The following is a 25,306-nucleotide window of genomic DNA, read 5'->3' as shown; positions in this document are numbered from 1 at the left end:
TTTCTATGGCTGGGTTTCATCAAGTTAATATTTGGGGTATCGCACCCAGAGCAGGCAGTAACTGTAATCCAAACCTGTGATACCTTGCATTGCGGCTTAATGAATCCTAGTCTATGATGCTTCCAAAGGAAAAACAAACAATATTAATATTCAATATTTTTTTTCTTGCAGTTACACCAACCATCTGTGTCAAAGCTTATGAGTGCACTTGGTCTGAATGGTATGATGTGAGCAGCCCTGAAATCGGTTCTGATAAAGGAGATTTTGAAACATTTGACAATATTAGAGCCAAAGGATACACAGTATGTACAACTCCAAAAAGTGTGCAATGTAGAGCAAAAGAATATCCTAATGAAAAATTAGAGGATTTAAACGAAGATATAACATGCAGCAAAACAGAGGGGCTGATTTGTCTCAACAGCAAAAACTTACCTATCTGCCACAATTTTGAAATCAGGATAGAATGCTGTAGCTATAAGGAATGCACAGCCACTTCTGAGACACCAAGTATACCGTCTACTTCCCAAACAAGTACTGAAACATCTCCTTCCTCAACATCTTCACCACTATCTCCTACAACAACATATTCTCCAACTTCTAGCAGTGAAACCATTGGTTTGGGAACTCCCACACCTCAAACGTCAACCTCATCCACACCTACTACTTCTTCTTCTGCATCAATCCCATCAGCATCTGTAGTTGCAACCTCTGCCACTACTACATCTTTACCAACGACACCCTGTGTATACAAGATGGATTGTCGGTGGACTCAATGGTATGATATCAATCAGTCATCCACAAAAAGTGATGGAGGAGATAGTGAAAGTCCTGAAAATATCAAATCAAGTGGACTTGAGATATGTACAGACCGAGAAGTCGAAAACAAAATAGAATGTGAAGCTGTAGACAACGAAGGTTTAAGTATTCCTGATAATAAACAAATTGTGACCTGTGACTTGAAAAATGGATTGAATTGCAGGAACAGAGATCAGCAAAAAAAGCAAAAGTGTTACAATTACAGAATAAGAATTGAGTGTTGTGCAAAGTACTGTGAACCAATACAAACTACCACATTCCCACCTGTCACATTTGAATCCAAAACTGTAGGTATACCTACATCAGCTGGACAATTAATCACAGGAACAACTACATCTCCAACATCAACCTCATCATCTATTATTACACAAAGCCCTTCCACATCCTCTGTGACTGAATCTAGCTTCCCAACTCCTCCAACTACCGCTTCTTCAAACACAGTGACTGGAAGCACTTCCTCTCCTTCATCCACGTCATCTTCTCCAGGTGTGACCTCTTCCTCTATTCTCCCCACTACAACCACTAATTGTGAGCACTATAGAGCCTCAGAATGTTACTGGACACAATGGTTCAATGAAGATAAACCTTCTTCAGAAATTGACGGTGAAGACAACGAGAGTTCAAATAAATTGAGATCTAAAGGAATCGAAGTCTGTAAAAAGGAGGAGGTTGAAAACCAAATTGAATGCAAAGCTGAAAAATATCCAGATTTAGCCTATGAAAAAGTTGGGCAAGTATCCAAGTGTAACGTGAAAGAGGGATTAGTTTGTAAAAACAAAGATCAGATAGGAGAGGTCAAAGAATGTAATGACTACAAGATAAGAATTGAGTGCTGTTCTAAAGACTTTATGAAAGTTTGTGGAGAACCAACCATATCTCCCACTTCACCCTCATCTAGTGGGGTCACAAAAAGCCCTTCAATAACCTCTGTGAGTGAACCTTCTTCACCCGGATACTCAACTTCTCCATCATCAACTGGCACATTGTCTACCCCTATTTCTGGTACCTCACCCTCTGAAACAACCTCTTCTTCTGGCATTGTGACATCCACGTCTGGAACAACCACTTCTTTAACCACAGGGAATGGATCTCCCACTTCACCCTCATCGAATGAGCTTACAAGCTCTGCCACTACTACATCTTTACCAACTACGCCCTGTCTATACAAGATGGATTGTCGTTGGACTCCATGGTATGATAACAATAAACCATCCACAAAAAGTGATGAAGGAGACAGTGAAAATCCTGAAAATATAAAATCAAGTGGACTTGAGATCTGTACAAACCGCGAAGTTGAAAGTAAAATAGAATGCGAAGCTGCAGACAAAGAAGGTTTAAGAATTCCTGATAATAAACAAATTGTGACCTGTAACTTGGAAAATGGATTAATTTGCAGCAACAGAGATCAGCAAAAAAAGGAAAAGTGTTACAATTACAGAATAAGAATTGAGTGTTGTGCAAAGTACTGTGAACCAATAAAAACACCTACCACATCTACCCCTGTCACATCTGAATCAACAACCTCTGTGAGTGAACCTTCTTCACCCGGATACTCAACTTCTCCATCATCAACTTCATCAACTGGCATATTGTCTACCCCTATTTCTGGTACCTCACCCTCTGAAACAACCTCTTCTTCTGGCATTGTGACATCCACGTCTGGAACAACCACTTCTTTAACCACAGGGAATGGATCTCCCACTTCACCCTCATCTAGTGGGGTCACAAAAAGCCCTTCAACAACCTCTGTGAGTGAACCTTCTTCACCCGGATACTCAACTTCTCCATCATCAACTTCATCAACTGGCACATTGTCTACCCCTATTTCTGGTACCTCACCCTCTGAAACAACCTCTTCTTCTGGCATTGTGACATCCACATCTGGAACAACCACTTCTTTAACCACAGGGACTGGAAGCACTTCCTCTCCTTCAACCACGTCATCTTCTCCAGGCGAGACCTCCTCCTCTAGTCTCCCCACTACAACTACCACCTGTGAGCATTTTAGAGCATCAGAATGTTACTGGACACAATGGTTCAATGACGATAAACCTTCTTCAGAAATTGACGGTGAAGATAACGAGAGTTCAAATAAACTGAGATCTAAAGGAATCGAAGTCTGTCAAAAGGAGGAGGTTGAAAACCAAATTGAATGCAAAGCTGAAAAATATCCAGATTTAGCCTATGAAAAAGTTGGGCAAGTATCCAAGTGTAACGTGAAAGACGGATTAGTTTGTAAAAACAAAGATCAGATAGGAGAGGTCAAAGAATGTAATGACTACAAGATAAGAATTGAGTGCTGTTCTAAAGACTTTATGAAAGTTTGTGGAGAACCAACCATATCTCCCACTTCACCCTCATCTAGTGGGGTCACAAAAAGCCCTTCAACAACCTCTGTGAGTGAACCTTCTTCACCCGGATACTCAACTTCTCCATCATCAACTTCATCAACTGGCACATTGTCTACCCCTATTTCTGGTACCTCACCCTCTGAAACAACCTCTTCTTCTGGCATTGTGACATCCACGTCTGGAACAACCACTTCTTTAACCACAGGGACTGGAAGCACTTCCTCTCCTTCAACCACGTCATCTTCTCCAGGCGAGACCTCCTCCTCTAGTCTCCCCACTACAACTACCACCTGTGAGCATTTTAGAGCATCAGAATGTTACTGGACACAATGGTTCAATGACGATAAACCTTCTTCAGAAATTGACGGTGAAGATAACGAGAGTTCAAATAAACTGAGATCTAAAGGAATCGAAGTCTGTCAAAAGGAGGAGGTTGAAAACCAAATTGAATGCAAAGCTGAAAAATATCCAGATTTAGCCTATGAAAAAGTTGGGCAAGTATCCAAGTGTAACGTGAAAGACGGATTAGTTTGTAAAAACAAAGATCAGATAGGAGAGGTCAAAGAATGTAATGACTACAAGATAAGAATTGAGTGCTGTTCTAAAGACTTTATGAAAGTTTGTGGAGAACCAACCATATCTCCCACTTCACCCTCATCTAGTGGGGTCACAAAAAGCCCTTCAACAACCTCTGTGAGTGAACCTTCTTCACCCGGATACTCAACTTCTCCATCATCAACTTCATCAACTGGCACATTGTCTACCCCTATTTCTGGTACCTCACCCTCTGAAACAACCTCTTCTTCTGGCATTGTGACATCCACGTCTGGAACAACCACTTCTTTAACCACAGGGAATGGATCTCCCACTTCACCCTCATCTAGTGGGGTCACAAAAAGCCCTTCAACAACCTCTGTGAGTGAACCTTCTTCACCCGGATACTCAACTTCTCCATCATCAACTTCATCAACTGGCACATTGTCTACCCCTATTTCTGGTACCTCACCCTCTGAAACAACCTCTTCTTCTGGCATTGTGACATCCACATCTGGAACAACCACTTCTTTAACCACAGGGACTGGAAGCACTTCCTCTCCTTCAACCACGTCATCTTCTCCAGGTGAGACCTCCTCCTCTAGTCTCCCCACTACAACTACCACCTGTGAGCATTTTAGAGCATCAGAATGTTACTGGACACAATGGTTCAATGACGATAAACCTTCTTCAGAAATTGACGGTGAAGATAACGAGAGTTCAAATAAACTGAGATCTAAAGGAATCGAAGTCTGTCAAAAGGAGGAGGTTGAAAACCAAATTGAATGCAAAGCTGAAAAATATCCAGATTTAGCCTATGAAAAAGTTGGGCAAGTATCCAAGTGTAACGTGAAAGAGGGATTAGTTTGTAAAAACAAAGATCAGATAGGAGAGGTCAAAGAATGTAATGACTACAAGATAAGAATTGAGTGCTGTTCTAAAGACTTTATGAAAGTTTGTGGAGAACCAACCATATCTCCCACTTCACCCTCATCTAGTGGTGTCACAAAAAGCCCTTCAACAACCTCTGTGAGTGAACCTTCTTCACCCGGATACTCAACTTCTCCATCATCAACTTCATCAACTGGCACATTGTCTACCCCTATTTCTGGTACCTCTCCCTCTGAAACAACCTCTTCTTCTGGCATTGTGACATCCACATCTGGAACAACCACTTCTTTAACCACAGGGACTGGAAGCACTTCCTCTCCTTCAACCACGTCATCTTCTCCAGGCGAGACCTCCTCCTCTAGTCTCCCCACTACAACTACCACCTGTGAGCATTTTAGAGCATCAGAATGTTACTGGACACAATGGTTCAATGACGATAAACCTTCTTCAGAAATTGACGGTGAAGATAACGAGAGTTCAAATAAACTGAGATCTAAAGGAATCGAAGTCTGTCAAAAGGAGGAGGTTGAAAACCAAATTGAATGCAAAGCTGAAAAATATCCAGATTTAGCCTATGAAAAAGTTGGGCAAGTATCCAAGTGTAACGTGAAAGACGGATTAGTTTGTAAAAACAAAGATCAGATAGGAGAGGTCAAAGAATGTAATGACTACAAGATAAGAATTGAGTGCTGTTCTAAAGACTTTATGAAAGTTTGTGGAGAACCAACCATATCTCCCACTTCACCCTCATCTAGTGGGGTCACAAAAAGCCCTTCAACAACCTCTGTGAGTGAACCTTCTTCACCCGGATACTCAACTTCTCCATCATCAACTTCATCAACTGGCACATTGTCTACCCCTATTTCTGGTACCTCACCCTCTGAAACAACCTCTTCTTCTGGCATTGTGACATCCACGTCTGGAACAACCACTTCTTTAACCACAGGGACTGGAAGCACTTCCTCTCCTTCAACCACGTCATCTTCTCCAGGCGAGACCTCCTCCTCTAGTCTCCCCACTACAACTACCACCTGTGAGCATTTTAGAGCATCAGAATGTTACTGGACACAATGGTTCAATGACGATAAACCTTCTTCAGAAATTGACGGTGAAGATAACGAGAGTTCAAATAAACTGAGATCTAAAGGAATCGAAGTCTGTCAAAAGGAGGAGGTTGAAAACCAAATTGAATGCAAAGCTGAAAAATATCCAGATTTAGCCTATGAAAAAGTTGGGCAAGTATCCAAGTGTAACGTGAAAGACGGATTAGTTTGTAAAAACAAAGATCAGATAGGAGAGGTCAAAGAATGTAATGACTACAAGATAAGAATTGAGTGCTGTTCTAAAGACTTTATGAAAGTTTGTGGAGAACCAACCATATCTCCCACTTCACCCTCATCTAGTGGGGTCACAAAAAGCCCTTCAACAACCTCTGTGAGTGAACCTTCTTCACCCGGATACTCAACTTCTCCATCATCAACTTCATCAACTGGCACATTGTCTACCCCTATTTCTGGTACCTCTCCCTCTGAAACAACCTCTTCTTCTGGCATTGTGACATCCACGTCTGGAACAACCACTTCTTTAACCACAGGGAATGGATCTCCCACTTCACCCTCATCTAGTGGGGTCACAAAAAGCCCTTCAACAACCTCTGTGAGTGAACCTTCTTCACCCGGATACTCAACTTCTCCATCATCAACTTCATCAACTGGCACATTGTCTACCCCTATTTCTGGTACCTCACCCTCTGAAACAACCTCTTCTTCTGGCATTGTGACATCCACGTCTGGAACAACCACTTCTTTAACCACAGGGACTGGAAGCACTTCCTCTCCTTCAACCACGTCATCTTCTCCAGGCGAGACCTCCTCCTCTAGTCTCCCCACTACAACTACCACCTGTGAGCATTTTAGAGCATCAGAATGTTACTGGACACAATGGTTCAATGACGATAAACCTTCTTCAGAAATTGACGGTGAAGATAACGAGAGTTCAAATAAACTGAGATCTAAAGGAATCGAAGTCTGTCAAAAGGAGGAGGTTGAAAACCAAATTGAATGCAAAGCTGAAAAATATCCAGATTTAGCCTATGAAAAAGTTGGGCAAGTATCCAAGTGTAACGTGAAAGACGGATTAGTTTGTAAAAACAAAGATCAGATAGGAGAGGTCAAAGAATGTAATGACTACAAGATAAGAATTGAGTGCTGTTCTAAAGACTTTATGAAAGTTTGTGGAGAACCATCCATATCTCCCACTTCACCCTCATCTAGTGGGGTCACAAAAAGCCCTTCAACAACCTCTGTGAGTGAACCTTCTTCACCCGGATACTCAACTTCTCCATCATCAACTTCATCAACTGGCACATTATCTACCCCTATTTCTGGTACCTCACCCTCTGAAACAACCTCTTCTTCTGGCATTGTGACATCCACGTCTGGAACAACCACTTCTTTAACCACAGGGAATGGATCTCCCACTTCACCCTCATCTAGTGGGGTCACAAAAAGCCCTTCAACAACCTCTGTGAGTGAACCTTCTTCACCCGGATACTCAACTTCTCCATCATCAACTTCATCAACTGGCACATTGTCTACCCCTATTTCTGGTACCTCACCCTCTGAAACAACCTCTTCTTCTGGCATTGTGACATCCACATCTGGAACAACCACTTCTTTAACCACAGGGACCGGAAGCACTTCCTCTCCTTCAACCACGTCATCTTCTCCAGGCGAGACCTCCTCCTCTAGTCTCCCCACTACAACTACCACCTGTGAGCATTTTAGAGCATCAGAATGTTACTGGACACAATGGTTCAATGACGATAAACCTTCTTCAGAAATTGACGGTGAAGATAACGAGAGTTCAAATAAACTGAGATCTAAAGGAATCGAAGTCTGTCAAAAGGAGGAGGTTGAAAACCAAATTGAATGCAAAGCTGAAAAATATCCAGATTTAGCCTATGAAAAAGTTGGGCAAGTATCCAAGTGTAACGTGAAAGACGGATTAGTTTGTAAAAACAAAGATCAGATAGGAGAGGTCAAAGAATGTAATGACTACAAGATAAGAATTGAGTGCTGTTCTAAAGACTTTATGAAAGTTTGTGGAGAACCATCCATATCTCCCACTTCACCCTCATCTAGTGGGGTCACAAAAAGCCCTTCAACAACCTCTGTGAGTGAACCTTCTTCACCCGGATACTCAACTTCTCCATCATCAACTTCATCAACTGGCACATTGTCTACCCCTATTTCTGGTACCTCACCCTCTGAAACAACCTCTTCTTCTGGCATTGTGACATCCACGTCTGGAACAACCACTTCTTTAACCACAGGGAATGGATCTCCCACTTCACCCTCATCTAGTGGGGTCACAAAAAGCCCTTCAACAACCTCTGTGAGTGAACCTTCTTCACCCGGATACTCAACTTCTCCATCATCAACTTCATCAACTGGCACATTGTCTACCCCTATTTCTGGTACCTCACCCTCTGAAACAACCTCTTCTTCTGGCATTGTGACATCCACATCTGGAACAACCACTTCTTTAACCACAGGGACTGGAAGCACTTCCTCTCCTTCAACCACGTCATCTTCTCCAGGCGAGACCTCCTCCTCTAGTCTCCCCACTACAACTACCACCTGTGAGCATTTTAGAGCATCAGAATGTTACTGGACACAATGGTTCAATGACGATAAACCTTCTTCAGAAATTGACGGTGAAGATAACGAGAGTTCAAATAAACTGAGATCTAAAGGAATCGAAGTCTGTCAAAAGGAGGAGGTTGAAAACCAAATTGAATGCAAAGCTGAAAAATATCCAGATTTAGCCTATGAAAAAGTTGGGCAAGTATCCAAGTGTAACGTGAAAGAGGGATTAGTTTGTAAAAACAAAGATCAGATAGGAGAGGTCAAAGAATGTAATGACTACAAGATAAGAATTGAGTGCTGTTCTAAAGACTTTATGAAAGTTTGTGGAGAACCATCCATATCTCCCACTTCACCCTCATCTAGTGGGGTCACAAAAAGCCCTTCAACAACCTCTGTGAGTGAACCTTCTTCACCCGGATACTCAACTTCTCCATCATCAACTTCATCAACTGGCACATTGTCTACCCCTATTTCTGGTACCTCACCCTCTGAAACAACCTCTTCTTCTGGCATTGTGACATCCACGTCTGGAACAACCACTTCTTTAACCACAGGGAATGGATCTCCCACTTCACCCTCATCTAGTGGGGTCACAAAAAGCCCTTCAACAACCTCTGTGAGTGAACCTTCTTCACCCGGATACTCAACTTCTCCATCATCAACTTCATCAACTGGCACATTGTCTACCCCTATTTCTGGTACCTCACCCTCTGAAACAACCTCTTCTTCTGGCATTGTGACATCCACATCTGGAACAACCACTTCTTTAACCACAGGGACTGGAAGCACTTCCTCTCCTTCAACCACGTCATCTTCTCCAGGCGAGACCTCCTCCTCTAGTCTCCCCACTACAACTACCACCTGTGAGCATTTTAGAGCATCAGAATGTTACTGGACACAATGGTTCAATGACGATAAACCTTCTTCAGAAATTGACGGTGAAGATAACGAGAGTTCAAATAAACTGAGATCTAAAGGAATCGAAGTCTGTCAAAAGGAGGAGGTTGAAAACCAAATTGAATGCAAAGCTGAAAAATATCCAGATTTAGCCTATGAAAAAGTTGGGCAAGTATCCAAGTGTAACGTGAAAGAGGGATTAGTTTGTAAAAACAAAGATCAGATAGGAGAGGTCAAAGAATGTAATGACTACAAGATAAGAATTGAGTGCTGTTCTAAAGACTTTATGAAAGTTTGTGGAGAACCAACCATATCTCCCACTTCACCCTCATCTAGTGGTGTCACAAAAAGCCCTTCAACAACCTCTGTGAGTGAACCTTCTTCACCCGGATACTCAACTTCTCCATCATCAACTTCATCAACTGGCACATTGTCTACCCCTATTTCTGGTACCTCACCCTCTGAAACAACCTCTTCTTCTGGCATTGTGACATCCACGTCTGGAACAACCACTTCTTTAACCACAGGGAATGGATCTCCCACTTCACCCTCATCTAGTGGGGTCACAAAAAGCCCTTCAACAACCTCTGTGAGTGAACCTTCTTCACCCGGATACTCAACTTCTCCATCATCAACTTCATCAACTGGCACATTGTCTACCCCTATTTCTGGTACCTCACCCTCTGAAACAACCTCTTCTTCTGGCATTGTGACATCCACATCTGGAACAACCACTTCTTTAACCACAGGGACTGGAAGCACTTCCTCTCCTTCAACCACGTCATCTTCTCCAGGCGAGACCTCCTCCTCTAGTCTCCCCACTACAACTACCACCTGTGAGCATTTTAGAGCATCAGAATGTTACTGGACACAATGGTTCAATGACGATAAACCTTCTTCAGAAATTGACGGTGAAGATAACGAGAGTTCAAATAAACTGAGATCTAAAGGAATCGAAGTCTGTCAAAAGGAGGAGGTTGAAAACCAAATTGAATGCAAAGCTGAAAAATATCCAGATTTAGCCTATGAAAAAGTTGGGCAAGTATCCAAGTGTAACGTGAAAGACGGATTAGTTTGTAAAAACAAAGATCAGATAGGAGAGGTCAAAGAATGTAATGACTACAAGATAAGAATTGAGTGCTGTTCTAAAAACTTTATGAAAGTTTGTGGAGAACCAACCATATCTCCCACTTCACCCTCATCTAGTGGTGTCACAAAAAGCCCTTCAACAACCTCTGTGAGTGAACCTTCTTCACCCGGATACTCAACTTCTCCATCATCAACTTCATCAACTGGCACATTGTCTACCCCTATTTCTGGTACCTCACCCTCTGAAACAACCTCTTCTTCTGGCATTGTGACATCCACATCTGGAACAACCACTTCTTTAACCACAGGGACTGGAAGCACTTCCTCTCCTTCAACCACGTCATCTTCTCCAGGCGAGACCTCCTCCTCTAGTCTCCCCACTACAACTACCACCTGTGAGCATTTTAGAGCATCAGAATGTTACTGGACACAATGGTTCAATGACGATAAACCTTCTTCAGAAATTGACGGTGAAGATAACGAGAGTTCAAATAAACTGAGATCTAAAGGAATCGAAGTCTGTCAAAAGGAGGAGGTTGAAAACCAAATTGAATGCAAAGCTGAAAAATATCCAGATTTAGCCTATGAAAAAGTTGGGCAAGTATCCAAGTGTAACGTGAAAGACGGATTAGTTTGTAAAAACAAAGATCAGATAGGAGAGGTCAAAGAATGTAATGACTACAAGATAAGAATTGAGTGCTGTTCTAAAGACTTTATGAAAGTTTGTGGAGAACCATCCATATCTCCCACTTCACCCTCATCTAGTGGTGTCACAAAAAGCCCTTCAACAACCTCTGTGAGTGAACCTTCTTCACCCGGATACTCAACTTCTCCATCATCAACTTCATCAACTGGCACATTGTCTACCCCTATTTCTGGTACCTCACCCTCTGAAACAACCTCTTCTTCTGGCATTGTGACATCCACGTCTGGAACAACCACTTCTTTAACCACAGGGAATGGATCTCCCACTTCACCCTCATCTAGTGGGGTCACAAAAAGCCCTTCAACAACCTCTGTGAGTGAACCTTCTTCACCCGGATACTCAACTTCTCCATCATCAACTTCATCAACTGGCACATTGTCTACCCCTATTTCTGGTACCTCACCCTCTGAAACAACCTCTTCTTCTGGCATTGTGACATCCACATCTGGAACAACCACTTCTTTAACCACAGGAACTGGAAGCACTTCCTCTCCTTCAACCACGTCATCTTCTCCAGGCGAGACCTCCTCCTCTAGTCTCCCCACTACAACTACCACCTGTGAGCATTTTAGAGCATCAGAATGTTACTGGACACAATGGTTCAATGACGATAAACCTTCTTCAGAAATTGACGGTGAAGATAACGAGAGTTCAAATAAACTGAGATCTAAAGGAATCGAAGTCTGTCAAAAGGAGGAGGTTGAAAACCAAATTGAATGCAAAGCTGAAAAATATCCAGATTTAGCCTATGAAAAAGTTGGGCAAGTATCCAAGTGTAACGTGAAAGAGGGATTAGTTTGTAAAAACAAAGATCAGATAGGAGAGGTCAAAGAATGTAATGACTACAAGATAAGAATTGAGTGCTGTTCTAAAGACTTTATGAAAGTTTGTGGAGAACCAACCATATCTCCCACTTCACCCTCATCTAGTGGTGTCACAAAAAGCCCTTCAACAACCTCTGTGAGTGAACCTTCTTCACCCGGATACTCAACTTCTCCATCATCAACTTCATCAACTGGCACATTGTCTACCCCTATTTCTGGTACCTCACCCTCTGAAACAACCTCTTCTTCTGGCATTGTGACATCCACATCTGGAACAACCACTTCTTTAACCACAGGGACTGGAAGCACTTCCTCTCCTTCAACCACGTCATCTTCTCCAGGCGAGACCTCCTCCTCTAGTCTCCCCACTACAACTACCACCTGTGAGCATTTTAGAGCATCAGAATGTTACTGGACACAATGGTTCAATGACGATAAACCTTCTTCAGAAATTGACGGTGAAGATAACGAGAGTTCAAATAAACTGAGATCTAAAGGAATCGAAGTCTGTCAAAAGGAGGAGGTTGAAAACCAAATTGAATGCAAAGCTGAAAAATATCCAGATTTAGCCTATGAAAAAGTTGGGCAAGTATCCAAGTGTAACGTGAAAGAGGGATTAGTTTGTAAAAACAAAGATCAGATAGGAGAGGTCAAAGAATGTAATGACTACAAGATAAGAATTGAGTGCTGTTCTAAAGACTTTATGAAAGTTTGTGGAGAACCAACCATATCTCCCACTTCACCCTCATCTAGTGGTGTCACAAAAAGCCCTTCAACAACCTCTGTGAGTGAACCTTCTTCACCCGGATACTCAACTTCTCCATCATCAACTTCATCAACTGGCACATTGCCTACCCCTATTTCTGGTACCTCACCCTCTGAAACAACCTCTTCTTCTGGCATTGTGACATCCACGTCTGGAACAACCACTTCTTTAACCACAGGGAATGGATCTCCCACTTCACCCTCATCTAGTGGGGTCACAAAAAGCCCTTCAACAACCTCTGTGAGTGAACCTTCTTCACCCGGATACTCAACTTCTCCATCATCAACTTCATCAACTGGCACATTGTCTACCCCTATTTCTGGTACCTCACCCTCTGAAACAACCTCTTCTTCTGGCATTGTGACATCCACATCTGGAACAACCACTTCTTTAACCACAGGGACTGGAAGCACTTCCTCTCCTTCAACCACGTCATCTTCTCCAGGCGAGACCTCCTCCTCTAGTCTCCCCACTACAACTACCACCTGTGAGCATTTTAGAGCATCAGAATGTTACTGGACACAGTGGTTCAATGACGATAAACCTTCTTCAGAAATTGACGGTGAAGATAACGAGAGTTCAAATAAACTGAGATCTAAAGGAATCGAAGTCTGTCAAAAGGAGGAGGTTGAAAACCAAATTGAATGCAAAGCTGAAAAATATCCAGATTTAGCCTATGAAAAAGTTGGGCAAGTATCCAAGTGTAACGTGAAAGAGGGATTAGTTTGTAAAAACAAAGATCAGATAGGAGAGGTCAAAGAATGTAATGACTACAAGATAAGAATTGAGTGCTGTTCTAAAGACTTTATGAAAGTTTGTGGAGAACCAACCATATCTCCCACTTCACCCTCATCTAGTGGTGTCACAAAAAGCCCTTCAACAACCTCTGTGAGTGAACCTTCTTCACCCGGATACTCAACTTCTCCATCATCAACTTCATCAACTGGCACATTGTCTACCCCTATTTCTGGTACCTCACCCTCTGAAACAACCTCTTCTTCTGGCATTGTGACATCCACGTCTGGAACAACCACTTCTTTAACCACAGGGAATGGATCTCCCACTTCACCCTCATCTAGTGGGGTCACAAAAAGCCCTTCAACAACCTCTGTGAGTGAACCTTCTTCACCCGGATACTCAACTTCTCCATCATCAACTTCATCAACTGGCACATTGTCTACCCCTATTTCTGGTACCTCACCCTCTGAAACAACCTCTTCTTCTGGCATTGTGACATCCACATCTGGAACAACCACTTCTTTAACCACAGGGACTGGAAGCACTTCCTCTCCTTCAACCACGTCATCTTCTCCAGGCGAGACCTCCTCCTCTAGTCTCCCCACTACAACTACCACCTGTGAGCATTTTAGAGCATCAGAATGTTACTGGACACAATGGTTCAATGACGATAAACCTTCTTCAGAAATTGACGGTGAAGATAACGAGAGTTCAAATAAACTGAGATCTAAAGGAATCGAAGTCTGTCAAAAGGAGGAGGTTGAAAACCAAATTGAATGCAAAGCTGAAAAATATCCAGATTTAGCCTATGAAAAAGTTGGGCAAGTATCCAAGTGTAACGTGAAAGAGGGATTAGTTTGTAAAAACAAAGATCAGATAGGAGAGGTCAAAGAATGTAATGACTACAAGATAAGAATTGAGTGCTGTTCTAAAGACTTTATGAAAGTTTGTGGAGAACCAACCATATCTCCCACTTCACCCTCATCTAGTGGGGTCACAAAAAGCCCTTCAACAACCTCTGTGAAGACTCCTTCTGGAACAACTTCTTCTACTTCCACTACTTCATCCAGCTCAATTATAGTGACTTCCACTTCTGGAACAACCATTTATCCAACATCATCCTCATCTGTGACTACACTCTCCACATCAACTACAGGTAGTGCCACAGTTTTATCCACAACTAGTTCACCAGGAACAACTGGTAGGACAAGTCCCTCTTCACCATCATCAACGTCTTCATCAGTCATATTGCCAACTATATCTTCAGCATCGTCAACAGGCAGCAGCACAACTTCTTGTTTCTGCAAAGTAAATGATGCGTTATTTTCACCAGGTAAGCAACACTTTATCTGCCTATTTAATAGAGATACATTTAGTGCTCTGTGTTTTTTTGTGACCAAAATATTTAATGTATTTAGAAAAAGTAACAACTCCTGGTAAGTGAAATTAAAGATAGATATTTTAGTAAGTTTATGTTTGCTGAAACTTGTTAATTAATCTACCATGCCTTTAATTTTGAAGAATATAACATATCATTATTCAAACATAACCCTACCCACTATTCATTTATATACAGTGCACTATTCCTATTAACTATATTGTTATTTTTTTAAAGAAATAACTGTTCATAATATGATCAGTCAGGATCTGTGCAAAGCTGAACAGAAAGTAAACACAACTTATAAGTTTGTATTGTATAGTACTTTATATATGAATGTACAACAGTACAAATAACAGCTAATAATAATAATAATAATAATATTTTATGTTTGTTTACATTAAGAAGTAATGAGTGACACACTGTGCTCATGTCATTACCCAGAATCCCTGGCTGCAGTGGATGCTAAACGATAATGGGGAAAGACCCGGGTTGCAGACCTGTCTGATACATGCACATGCACCACAAGTAGTGTTTGTATTTACTGTGCTGTGCTGAAAAGTTGTGTAATGCGGCAGGTAGAAGCTTATAGGTCTCCATGGTAAAATGGATGAAGAAGTAAAGAGGGACACACTGCTTATTTGCATGTCATTACCCAGGCTCCCTGGCTGCACTATTTGCCAAGCTGTAATGGGGACCTGTCTGAGATATGCAAACGCACCACTAGTGGTATTCTTATTTACTGTAAAATATTTTATGGATAAGCATTTCTATGCAAATTTGTGTCCAGTTCTGTAAAATGTTCTAAATAGATAATAAGAGTAGTAGGAATAGCAATTGTAACAATAATAATAATATCACGGTTATAGGGTCTTCAATTAGGGAACCCAATAGAGTACTGTGGGCCAGGTGGGCATGCAGTATGTCGCTGTCATGAAGAAGAATTAAAAACAAGAACCAACTGTATGACAGTACAGTAAATAATTGAATAGAGATGTAGCCAGAAAAGAGTAAATAACTTTTCTATGTACAGCTTGGAGGAAAGAAGAAAGAGAGGGGATATGATAGAAAATAAACGGGGTTTTCAGCAAAATACAGGAGAGAAGCATATTTTAAAGACAAATAAGTGTTACAATAAGAGGTCATACTCTGAAGCTAAGGGCAAATGTGGGGGAAAATACTTCTTTACACAAAGGGTGGTGGACTCGTGTACAGTAATAACCTCCTAACAGTGGTATTAGGGGCTAATACAGTAATGAAATTGAAATATGTTTGGGATAGACATAAGAGTCAGATATAGTCTGAATGTTTATAATAGGAAAGGGAAATAGGCACTAGGTAGGCCAAGCACCGGTTTTGCCCGATTATAAGGCAATTTTTTTAAATAAAGTTATATTGAAAAGTGCATACTCGCCTTATAATGGAGCACCACCCACTTTACGAGCCAATCAGTAGCCTGATGTACTGTATGAGGTAGGATGGTAAAACGGTAGAAGCTCCCCCTTCCTGAAGCAGCCATGTTGCTTGTGGCAGGAAGCTCAAACCGAGAGACAGACTCAGAGACAGACAGAGAGAGACAGAGAGACAGTGTGTGTGTGTGTATATATGAATAATGAGTAATCAGGCAAATACTATAGTTCCTATTTTCTGTCAAATGCTATATTTCTATGAAATGTGAAACATGTAAGAGAAGAGGAATGATTTATTATTATTTTTAGTATCATTAAGAATTATGGATCTCATTGGAAAATACAGAATGTGGAACAAAAATTGCTTACTCAAATTATGAAAACAGCAGCTATTATTGTATAGATTAGTTGTTTGGTAAAGTGATTGGAAGGGCTTTATTCTGATAAACACAGGATCAGATTTGTTTGTTCATCTGTGAAATATATTATGCCAATAATTTCACACACATTTCACATTAATAAGTTCCTTAAAACAATCATTTATAGCTGAATATTTAATGAGGATGTTGTTATGTTCTAGGTGAAACTCTGTATAATAAAGCAGACACAGATGGCTGTGAGTATTATGCAATTTGTAACACAACATGTCAAGCAGAATGGTACAAAGGAAAATGTTCCACAACCACTTCAACCAGCACCTCCCCAACAGAATCCAGTCCGAGCAGCACATCTCCATCTGAAACAGTCCCCACAACCTCATCTTCCTTAATAATGGATGTGACCAGTACCAAACCATCATTTTCCCTACCAAGTAAAAAACCTGGAACTTCATCTAGTCCTACAGGCTCTACTCCAGCAGAATCTAGTCAGAGCAGCACATCTCCATCTGAAACAGTCCCCACAACCTCCTCTTCCTTAATAATGGATGTGACCAGTACCAAACCATCATTTTCCCTACCAAGTAAAAAACCTGGAACTTCATCTAGTCCTACAGGCTCTACTCCAGCAGAATCCAGTCCGAGCAGCACATCTCCATCTGAAACAGTCCCCACAACCTCCTCTTCCTTAATAATGGATGTGACCAGTACCAAACCATCATTTTCCCTCCCAAGTAAAAAACCTGGAACTTCATCTAGTCCTACAGGCTCTACTCCAGCAGAATCTAGTCTGAGCAGCACATCTCCATCTGAAACATTCCCCACAACCTCCTCTTCCTTAATAATGGATGTGACCAGTACCAAACCATCATTTTCTCTCCCAAGTAAAAAACCTGGAACTTCATCTAGTCCTACAGGCTCTACTCCAACAGAATCTAGCCCCACCACCTCAACTTCTGTAGCAATTAATGGGACCAGTGGCTATACAACCGCTTTCGTACCAAGCAGACAGCCATCAGTAACAAGTGAGTATGAATCTAACAAGGCTGGAGAGATACATTTTTTGTCATTGATGAAAGCTGTGACTTTCTAGGGAGCAACCTTGAAGCTGGGGCTTTGTAGGGAGCAATATTGAAGCTGTGGCTTTGTAGTGATCCATCTTGAAGCTGTGGCTTTAAAGTGAGCCACCCTGAACCTGTGACTTTGTAGGGAGCCATCTTGAAGCTGTAGCTTTGTAGGGAGCCAACCTCAACCTGTGGTTTTGTAGGGAGCCATCTTGAAGCTGTGGCTTTGTAGGGGCCATCTTGAAGCTGTGGCTTTAAAGTGAGCCACCCTGAACCTGTGACTTTGTAGGGAGCCATCTTGAAGCTTTAGCTTTGTAGGGACACAACCTGAACCTGTGGCTTTGTAGGGAGCCATCTTGAAGCTGTGGCTTTGTAGAGAGCCATCTTGAAGCAGTGGCTTTGTAGGGAGCCACCCTGAACCTGCAACTTTGTAGGGAGCCATCTTGAAGGTGTGGCTTTGTAGGGAGCCATCTTGAAGCTGTGGCTTTGTAGGGAGCCATCTTGAAGCTGTGGCTTTGTTGGGAGCCACCCAGAAGCTGTGGCTTTGTAGGGAGCCATCTTGAAGCCATGGCTTTGTAGGGTGCCATCTTGAAACTATGGCTTTGTAGGGTACCATCTTGAAGCTGTAACTTTGTAGGGAGCCATCTTGAAGCGTTGGCTTTGTAGGGAGACATCTTGAAGCTGTAGCTTTGTAGGGAGCCAACCTTATCCTGTGGCTTTGTAGGGAGCCATCTTGAGTTGTGGCTTTATAGGGAGCCATCTTGAAGCTGTGGCTTTGTAGGGAGCCATCCTAAAGTTGTGGCTTTGTAGGGAGCCATCTTGAAACTGTGGCTTTGTAGGACGCCATCCTAAAGCTGTGGCTTTGTAGGGAGCCATCTTGAAGCTGTGGCTTTGTAAGGAGCCATCCTAAAGCTGTGGCTTTGTAGGAAGACATCTTGAAGCTGTGGCTTTGTAGGGAGCCATCCTGAAGCTGTGACTTTGTAGGGGGCCATCTTGAAGCTGATTATATTTTTGAATACCTATTTATTATTTTCTAAATAATAAGTTATTTAAAGGGTTTTTTATAGAACTACTTTAGATTACACAACATGTACTGCAGTAAGAGAGAGGATTGCAGGCTTTCCCAGAAATACAATAAGTATAACTGTTTACTTAAATGCTGCATTGACATTGTAAACTCTCAAATATTCCTGGATCAAAGGCTCTAATTTGTATTAATTATCTGTCGATCCATTCAAAAGTAATTACAATCATACTATTTACTCATTCTCCCTCATTTATTACTTTAGTATTTATTTATTAATAAAATGTTTTGCCAGGAAGTAATACATTGAGAGGTACATCTCGTTTTCAAGTATGTCCTGGGCACAGAGTTATGATGACAAATAATACATGTATAAGTATATGGTGGATCAAAGACTTACACAGTAACGTAGTAGTAACTGGTGCCATATTTAAGTAATAATCCCAGAAGAACAGGGCATAACTGTCCAGTAATGCCCTGTTTTGAGGGGAATATTACTACAGTATTATATAGGGTAAATGTATGCTTTTTTAAATTTTTCATAAATAATAAGTGGTGTTTAAAAACATGATATTCTAAATGTTCTTGAACTTTTCTTTCTTAAACCATTCTACATTTTCCTTTGGCCTTTTACTGTACTTGCTTATTCAAATACACACACACGCATACATCAGCCTCCCTCTCCCCCACACACTGCAGCCTCCCTCTCCCTTCCCCTACACTACTGCCTCTCCACACCCACTAGAGCCCCCCTCTCCATACACACACTGCAGCCACCCCTCCCCCCCCCACACCTCCCGCAGCAGGCTTGGGTGGAACTCACTCTCACATGCAGGCAGGGAGGTGGGAGAATCAGTGTCTAACTGCTACCGCCTCCCCTGTCTGAGAGTTGCTGAACCCACTGCACGACAGGTGCTGCAGCTTTGAAAGCTGATTGGATAGAATCCCAATCTTGGCCCCAAATTCCAGGCATTACTGGATGAATAACTGCAAGCTGGAACACCCTGGAATCAGCCAATGATCTTTCAGAACTGAAGGGATTATCAGTTTGTGCTTATAATAATAATAATATATAATAAAACGTATGAGACTTATATAAATAAGCCTCATATATTACCTGCTAACTAAAGTCACCCGATTTGATACTCCACAAATATCATACAGTATGTCAAAGTTGATTGTGCTTGTCCCATGCACACATGCAGACCTGTTCCTTGATTTGCGCTGCATCTCAAGCCGCAGCTCTTCGCTTTCCTAGAGACACAATAGACGTGGTTTGCTGTAAGATGGTGGGCATGTTAAGCAACATTAAGTCGCTCTACATCTGCAATCTAATGAATTCATTGTCCATGTCCATTTAAATCCCAACACTTGTTTTTTATTTTTTGGTTAGCTTGCGGACCCTGTGAATGTTTGATGCCAAAATGTGGATCAGGCTACCGTGTGGTCTCTTACATGCCTCCTGGTTCATGCTGTGCTAACATCAGATGTGGTAAGTGTCATTTTCTGTGCAGTCTTACACAGACGCTCAATCCCAGTGAGTAAATAGCCCCATGAACCCATGGACCCCTTAGCACATATGTATTTTTAATACCATGTTTGACCATTGTAATTGTGCTCCATTCTTTAGAAACGTTACAGCTTATAAGGTTCATTATTCACAGCCTCCTAACTGAAATATACTTATTCCCAATTCTAAGAACATTAAATATGTTCTTGTCATCTTTATTGTTACTTAAGTACCTGCCCCACACTGCTTTGGGACTGGGCAGTTCTCTGGAACTTGGTTCAATCCTAAATTCAGCAATTTAGCAATACAAAGAAGCATATTCACCATAGTGCAATAGCCATTGTTGATTCTTAACAGCTATCCATGTTTGTTTTTTTCTCCAACAGAGCCGGATTCTGTCTGTGTGGTAGAAAATGATGTATACCAGGTAAATACTTGTTATGAAATGGCTTAATTCCATGTCTTTTGATGGTCTCGTGAAGTTTTGTGTACTGTATGTTGGTCACTTGCAAAAATGGTGACTCCAGCCTTATGCAACGGTATGTGTCTCATTTAACTATTATTGTGTATTCTAAAACGGTATGTATTTATTTCTTAATACTGTCTCAGAACATGTGTCCTTTAGGACCAGGGTCCAATATTTGACAATCGCACTTCACAATGTTTCTATCAGTGGAATGTCTAACCCTGTGTCCTCTCCTAGCGTGGATCCGTCATCCCACAAACTAAGGACAAATGTCAGAAGTGTGAATGCTCCATGGACAAGGACAATAATTCAGAGTTTTATGCAGTAAAATGTCAACCAATCATTTGTAAGAAGACCTGTGATGCGGTAGGTACTTACTGAGTGAGGTAGAACCTCTTCCATTGTTCATTCCATTAATTCAGTGGATGCCCCACCCTATTCTGATATAGTCTTCTGTAGGTCATGTATGGAACCTTACCTCTACCACAAATTAACCTGACTGTCACTCAAACAACCTTCTCCAATACAACACGGTGTACATTAACTGACCCCCAATGTCTTATTATAAAACTATCTAAACTCTTCCAAACACTGGATAAATCCATACTGTGTGGATGTGCTTACCTGTTATTAGAGGTTAGCAGAGAAGAAGAGATCAACTGTGGCCCCCGATGCAAGTATATTCACTAGGTCCCTTCCTCTCTCTCCCCCTCCATGGGGCCCTACCTGTGGAGCTGGATGTATGGAACTATACCTGGCAGTGAATCGAGCCCACCCACAGGGCCGATTGTGGAAGTAGTGCCTGACTTTCATGTGGGCCTAACTTCCGTGTCAGGAGCGTAAGGGGTAGGAGGGAGAGTTGACCCTGAAGAACTGTTGGAATTCCGTTACAAGTGTCGGAACGCTTGGGAGGATGGGCTCCTAAAAGTTGCAGGCCCTAGTGCAGCTGAAATGGCTGAATAGGCTGTACTTTCGCCAGGGAAGAGAAAGGCACCAAATACTACTCTCCATAATATATTTCCTTTGAAAAGGATTGTATTGGTTTGGAAGCCTGCAGAAGTAGTACTGTAGTGTTTCTTTCTGTGTCGTCACTCGCTGGCAAAGGATTGTGGGATGCCCCATATATACATATACTGTATACTGTACATGTATATGTAGGACAAAACAAAACAGATAGCCTCACAGCTGCTTAATATCAGGCTATGTGAATTAGAAAAGGAGACCAGGATTCTCCCCTATCCAACAATAAATACATATGCAGAAAAATACTATGATATACAAGTTCCTATGGTGCAGAAATGAGAGACAGCATGATTTCATATACACAATGTACACATAATATTAGTTGAGCATACACTCTCTTTTACTCATAGTACTTGATTTTGTATTAGGAATGATCTGTGATCAGTAAACCTTTGAATCGAGCAGAGATTGGAGTGCCCGCTGCCTTCTTATCTTCATATTCACAAACCATCACTGGTGGGATTCCAGCCTTGTGTACACAACTGCTCTGCTGAGTAAGACTGGTATTTTAACTGATATCACTGGTTTCTCTCTCTCACTGCCTTCCACTCTAGGGTTATATATACAAAGAGATTGAAGGGCAGTGCTGTGGTGAATGTGTGTCCAAACAATGCACCATGAAGGGAGAAGACAACAAAGATGTAGATATCAAGGTAAATGTACAAAAAGGCATGTCTCAGAAATCCTGGGCTCTGTTCATGAGCTTCAACTCCTTCAATATTGAAAGGGCATGTGAAACATGGATTAGGAAATAGGACACATGTTGTTCCTTAATATTACACTCCATTACCATAATGTAACATCTTAAGACAAAATCTCCTCAAACATGTAAGATCCTCTGTCATATGAAAAAGGTCTTTGACAATATCTTCAAAAGACAATCAGCCTCAAAATAGTCTCATACCACATACTCCATATGTTAATGTTAGATCTGATTCCCAAGAACGTAAAAATATTTCAGAAAATACAGTATATCATACCCAGTATACATTTTCCAGACACCTTTTACATTCTACTTCAGATGTTCTCTCATACCGCCTATAACAACCAGCAAACATGCCTGTCACATGTAACAGGTCTCAAAATGAATCACACTCCAGATGTGTCATAGACCCCCATTCACCTCTTATCCTATGTCAGAATTACGATCACCCATTATGACTGTATAGAGAGTAGTATATGTACAATCTGAAAGTTTTATATGGATCTTGACTTCATTTGCAGATCGGGGACACTCATCGTACAGAAGGCAGCCCATGCATCTACTATGAATGTGACGAGGTAGACGGCCTGCCCATCTTGACCAAAGTGAAGAAGACTTGCCAAGAGTTGGATTTCAACAGATGTGATATGGTAAGTTGTCACTCATTCAATAACTAAATGAGAGCCAGCATCATAGCTGCATTTCCCAATGCCCGCACTTGGGGAAACCTGGAGCATAATGTTATCATGAGATTGTAATAACTGCTGTCTCATTTACTTGGATACTGACCAATCTGTAGTTACTGTAACTTTACTATGTACATCAGATGCCTCATACTCTAAAAGTACAGGTGGGTTTGGTAATATTAAGTTACTGGTTTGTAATGAGGGTTTTGTTTTAAGCTCTGGCTCCCTCTATGTTACAGAACACACTTAAATATGAAGACGATGGCTGCTGTCCTACATGTACATACAAAACAGGTAAAAAGAGAAATAATACATGGGGAAAACAAACAAAACTTACACTTCTAAGGCTATAAGGTTGAGGTACCAAGCATGGAAAAGGGTGCAGGGGGTGGGGCGGCTACTGTGTCGAAGACTCATTCAGGATGTTAATAATTCTCTTGGTTCGTTTGATAGAAATTCAAGTAATAGAGAAACCCATTGGAGATTGCAGCGCTCGTAAGAACTTGACTATCTTGAAACAAGATGACTGCGAGGTAGAGGTGGAACTCACGTACTGTGGAGGACCCTGCATGGGAACATCCATGTAAGTTACCAAACCCTACTCCGGGCTGCAAAACCTAGACTTCAAATACACAGCATTACTGATCCCAACATGGGCACTCTAAGAAGTCTACTAACAAACGTTGGATAGCCATTAATGGGGGTTTGTGACTATTTACCATAAACAATCATCCTTAGCTACCACCCTTTTGTAAAAAGGACACTTAGAAAAAGGAAGAATCGGAGCGGAGACTTTCAATAAAACAAGGGAATTAATAAGTTAGGGGAGGGAAGGATTTTTTCAACGGTAGACACACAACAGGGCAAGGGAACGTGCATTTGAGGCTTAAAGGTGCTGTAGCAGACAGAAGGAATGTACTGAGAATGTAAAATAGTATTTCCCACAGGTATAATACAATTAGAAATATACTGTGTACGTTTATTTTAAAAATGCTCATTATGAGTGATGCACAGGAAGCTGTTGTTTATAAAACTGCACGTGACAGGAGGCAAAAAAGTATTTACAGCAGGTTATGATACTGTAGCTTTTATTGTAGCTCACATGTCTGTTCCTAATAAATGTAGTCGTACACAAGGCCTCCTCTTCTGATGTACTGATCTAACATGGTTGATTAGATAGAATCTTGGCAGGGTACACGGTACGTTGATGATTTGTTTTTAAATGTGGTCTCCGCTCTTTCCCCAGTTATTCCATGGAATCTCAGGCCATGGATCATAAGTGTACCTGCTGCACAGAGCAGGAGGTGGGCGAGAGGCAGGTCGAACTGTTGTGTGCCAACGGACAACGCAAAACGTACACATACAAAGATGTGTTGAAATGTGGCTGTGCAGCGGCTATCTGCTACCCGGAGGAAGCCTCTAACTAAGGAGCTATCCCAACAGTCTTTCAAAAGCTCCAATATAAGGAGTACATCGGGCAAGGCGGTAGCATAAGGCTATAAGAATAAAGCCTTCTTGTGTAAATGTTCATAGTGTCTTCCCTTCTTCCAACTTGTGCGCATGCTGCAACTCTTGCAGTCCGATTTTAGATGCTGAATGAGAATTCCAAATGCGTCAACCACAATTCATACCTGGCTCTAATATAGCAACCCAAAGGCATGATTTCCTCTTGCAACACCTCAAGACTTCTAGGGCTATCACTGTGGCCCACAAATGATGTTTGGCTGTTTTTTGCCACTATTGGGGGCTTGCCACTTGTGTGGTATCAGCAAATGCTTTTTATTGTTCGTGATTGTTTTTCCTTGTTACTTCTTTTTATGTCGATTTAAATAAACTACAAATCTCAAAGCAATGACTCATGGCTGGCCTACTTTATGTAATTGAGTGGTGCGGGTTTGGGGGGGTAAGATATGACAATGATTTGGGGAAGAAGGCTTTGTGAAGTTGTACATCTTACTTGACAGCAGCCCCTCACTTATATGGTGAACTTCTCATCTGCATACAGGATGAATGAAGATGTAAGAATCTCAATCCACTATTCCAGCATGTATACAATGCAGAGTGTAATACTAATGGATATACTTACAGAGTTTTTTGCAAGATCTCCCATAAGGGAAACATGAGAAATTAGAAACGTAATAAAATGTAAGATTTTCCCATATATGGCCTACAATCTAATGTTGTTACCTGAAGTACAAGGAAGTACAGATTATTTATGGTCACAAGGAGTTGACACAGCTTGAAAGGCATTCATGTTACCACAAGGCTCTCCATCTCCCTAAGAAATGTAACAAAGAAGCAGAGTGAAGAAATACACACAGGTCCAGAAACATGGAATAGTGCTAAGACTTGACTGAATGTAATGCTCATTTACTTGAATGGATCTTTATTTGCACTAAGGATT

At 41.6% G+C, this 25,306-nt stretch overlaps 1 protein-coding gene across 1 annotated transcript in view; it reads left to right on the top strand.

The window, feature by feature from the left end:
* Positions 1–24,754, top strand: part of LOC142463946 (uncharacterized) — a 50,152-nt gene extending 25,398 nt beyond the window's left edge. The window contains exons 33-42 of the mRNA XM_075566852.1: positions 172–14,595; positions 16,630–17,451; positions 19,908–20,006; positions 20,411–20,451; positions 20,728–20,856; positions 22,068–22,166; positions 22,738–22,866; positions 23,142–23,196; positions 23,356–23,485; positions 24,149–24,754. Coding sequence (XP_075422967.1) covers positions 172–14,595; positions 16,630–17,451; positions 19,908–20,006; positions 20,411–20,451; positions 20,728–20,856; positions 22,068–22,166; positions 22,738–22,866; positions 23,142–23,196; positions 23,356–23,485; positions 24,149–24,329 — 16,109 coding nt within the window. The 3' untranslated portion in view covers positions 24,330–24,754. The remainder of the gene's footprint in view (positions 1–171; positions 14,596–16,629; positions 17,452–19,907; positions 20,007–20,410; positions 20,452–20,727; positions 20,857–22,067; positions 22,167–22,737; positions 22,867–23,141; positions 23,197–23,355; positions 23,486–24,148) is intronic.
* Positions 24,755–25,306: the final 552 nt, after the last annotated feature.

Source organism: Ascaphus truei, chromosome 12 (assembly GCF_040206685.1).
Source record: "Ascaphus truei isolate aAscTru1 chromosome 12, aAscTru1.hap1, whole genome shotgun sequence".
NCBI classification, from domain to species: domain Eukaryota; kingdom Metazoa; phylum Chordata; class Amphibia; order Anura; family Ascaphidae; genus Ascaphus; species Ascaphus truei.
This window is presented reverse-complemented; position numbering and strand designations above follow the sequence as displayed.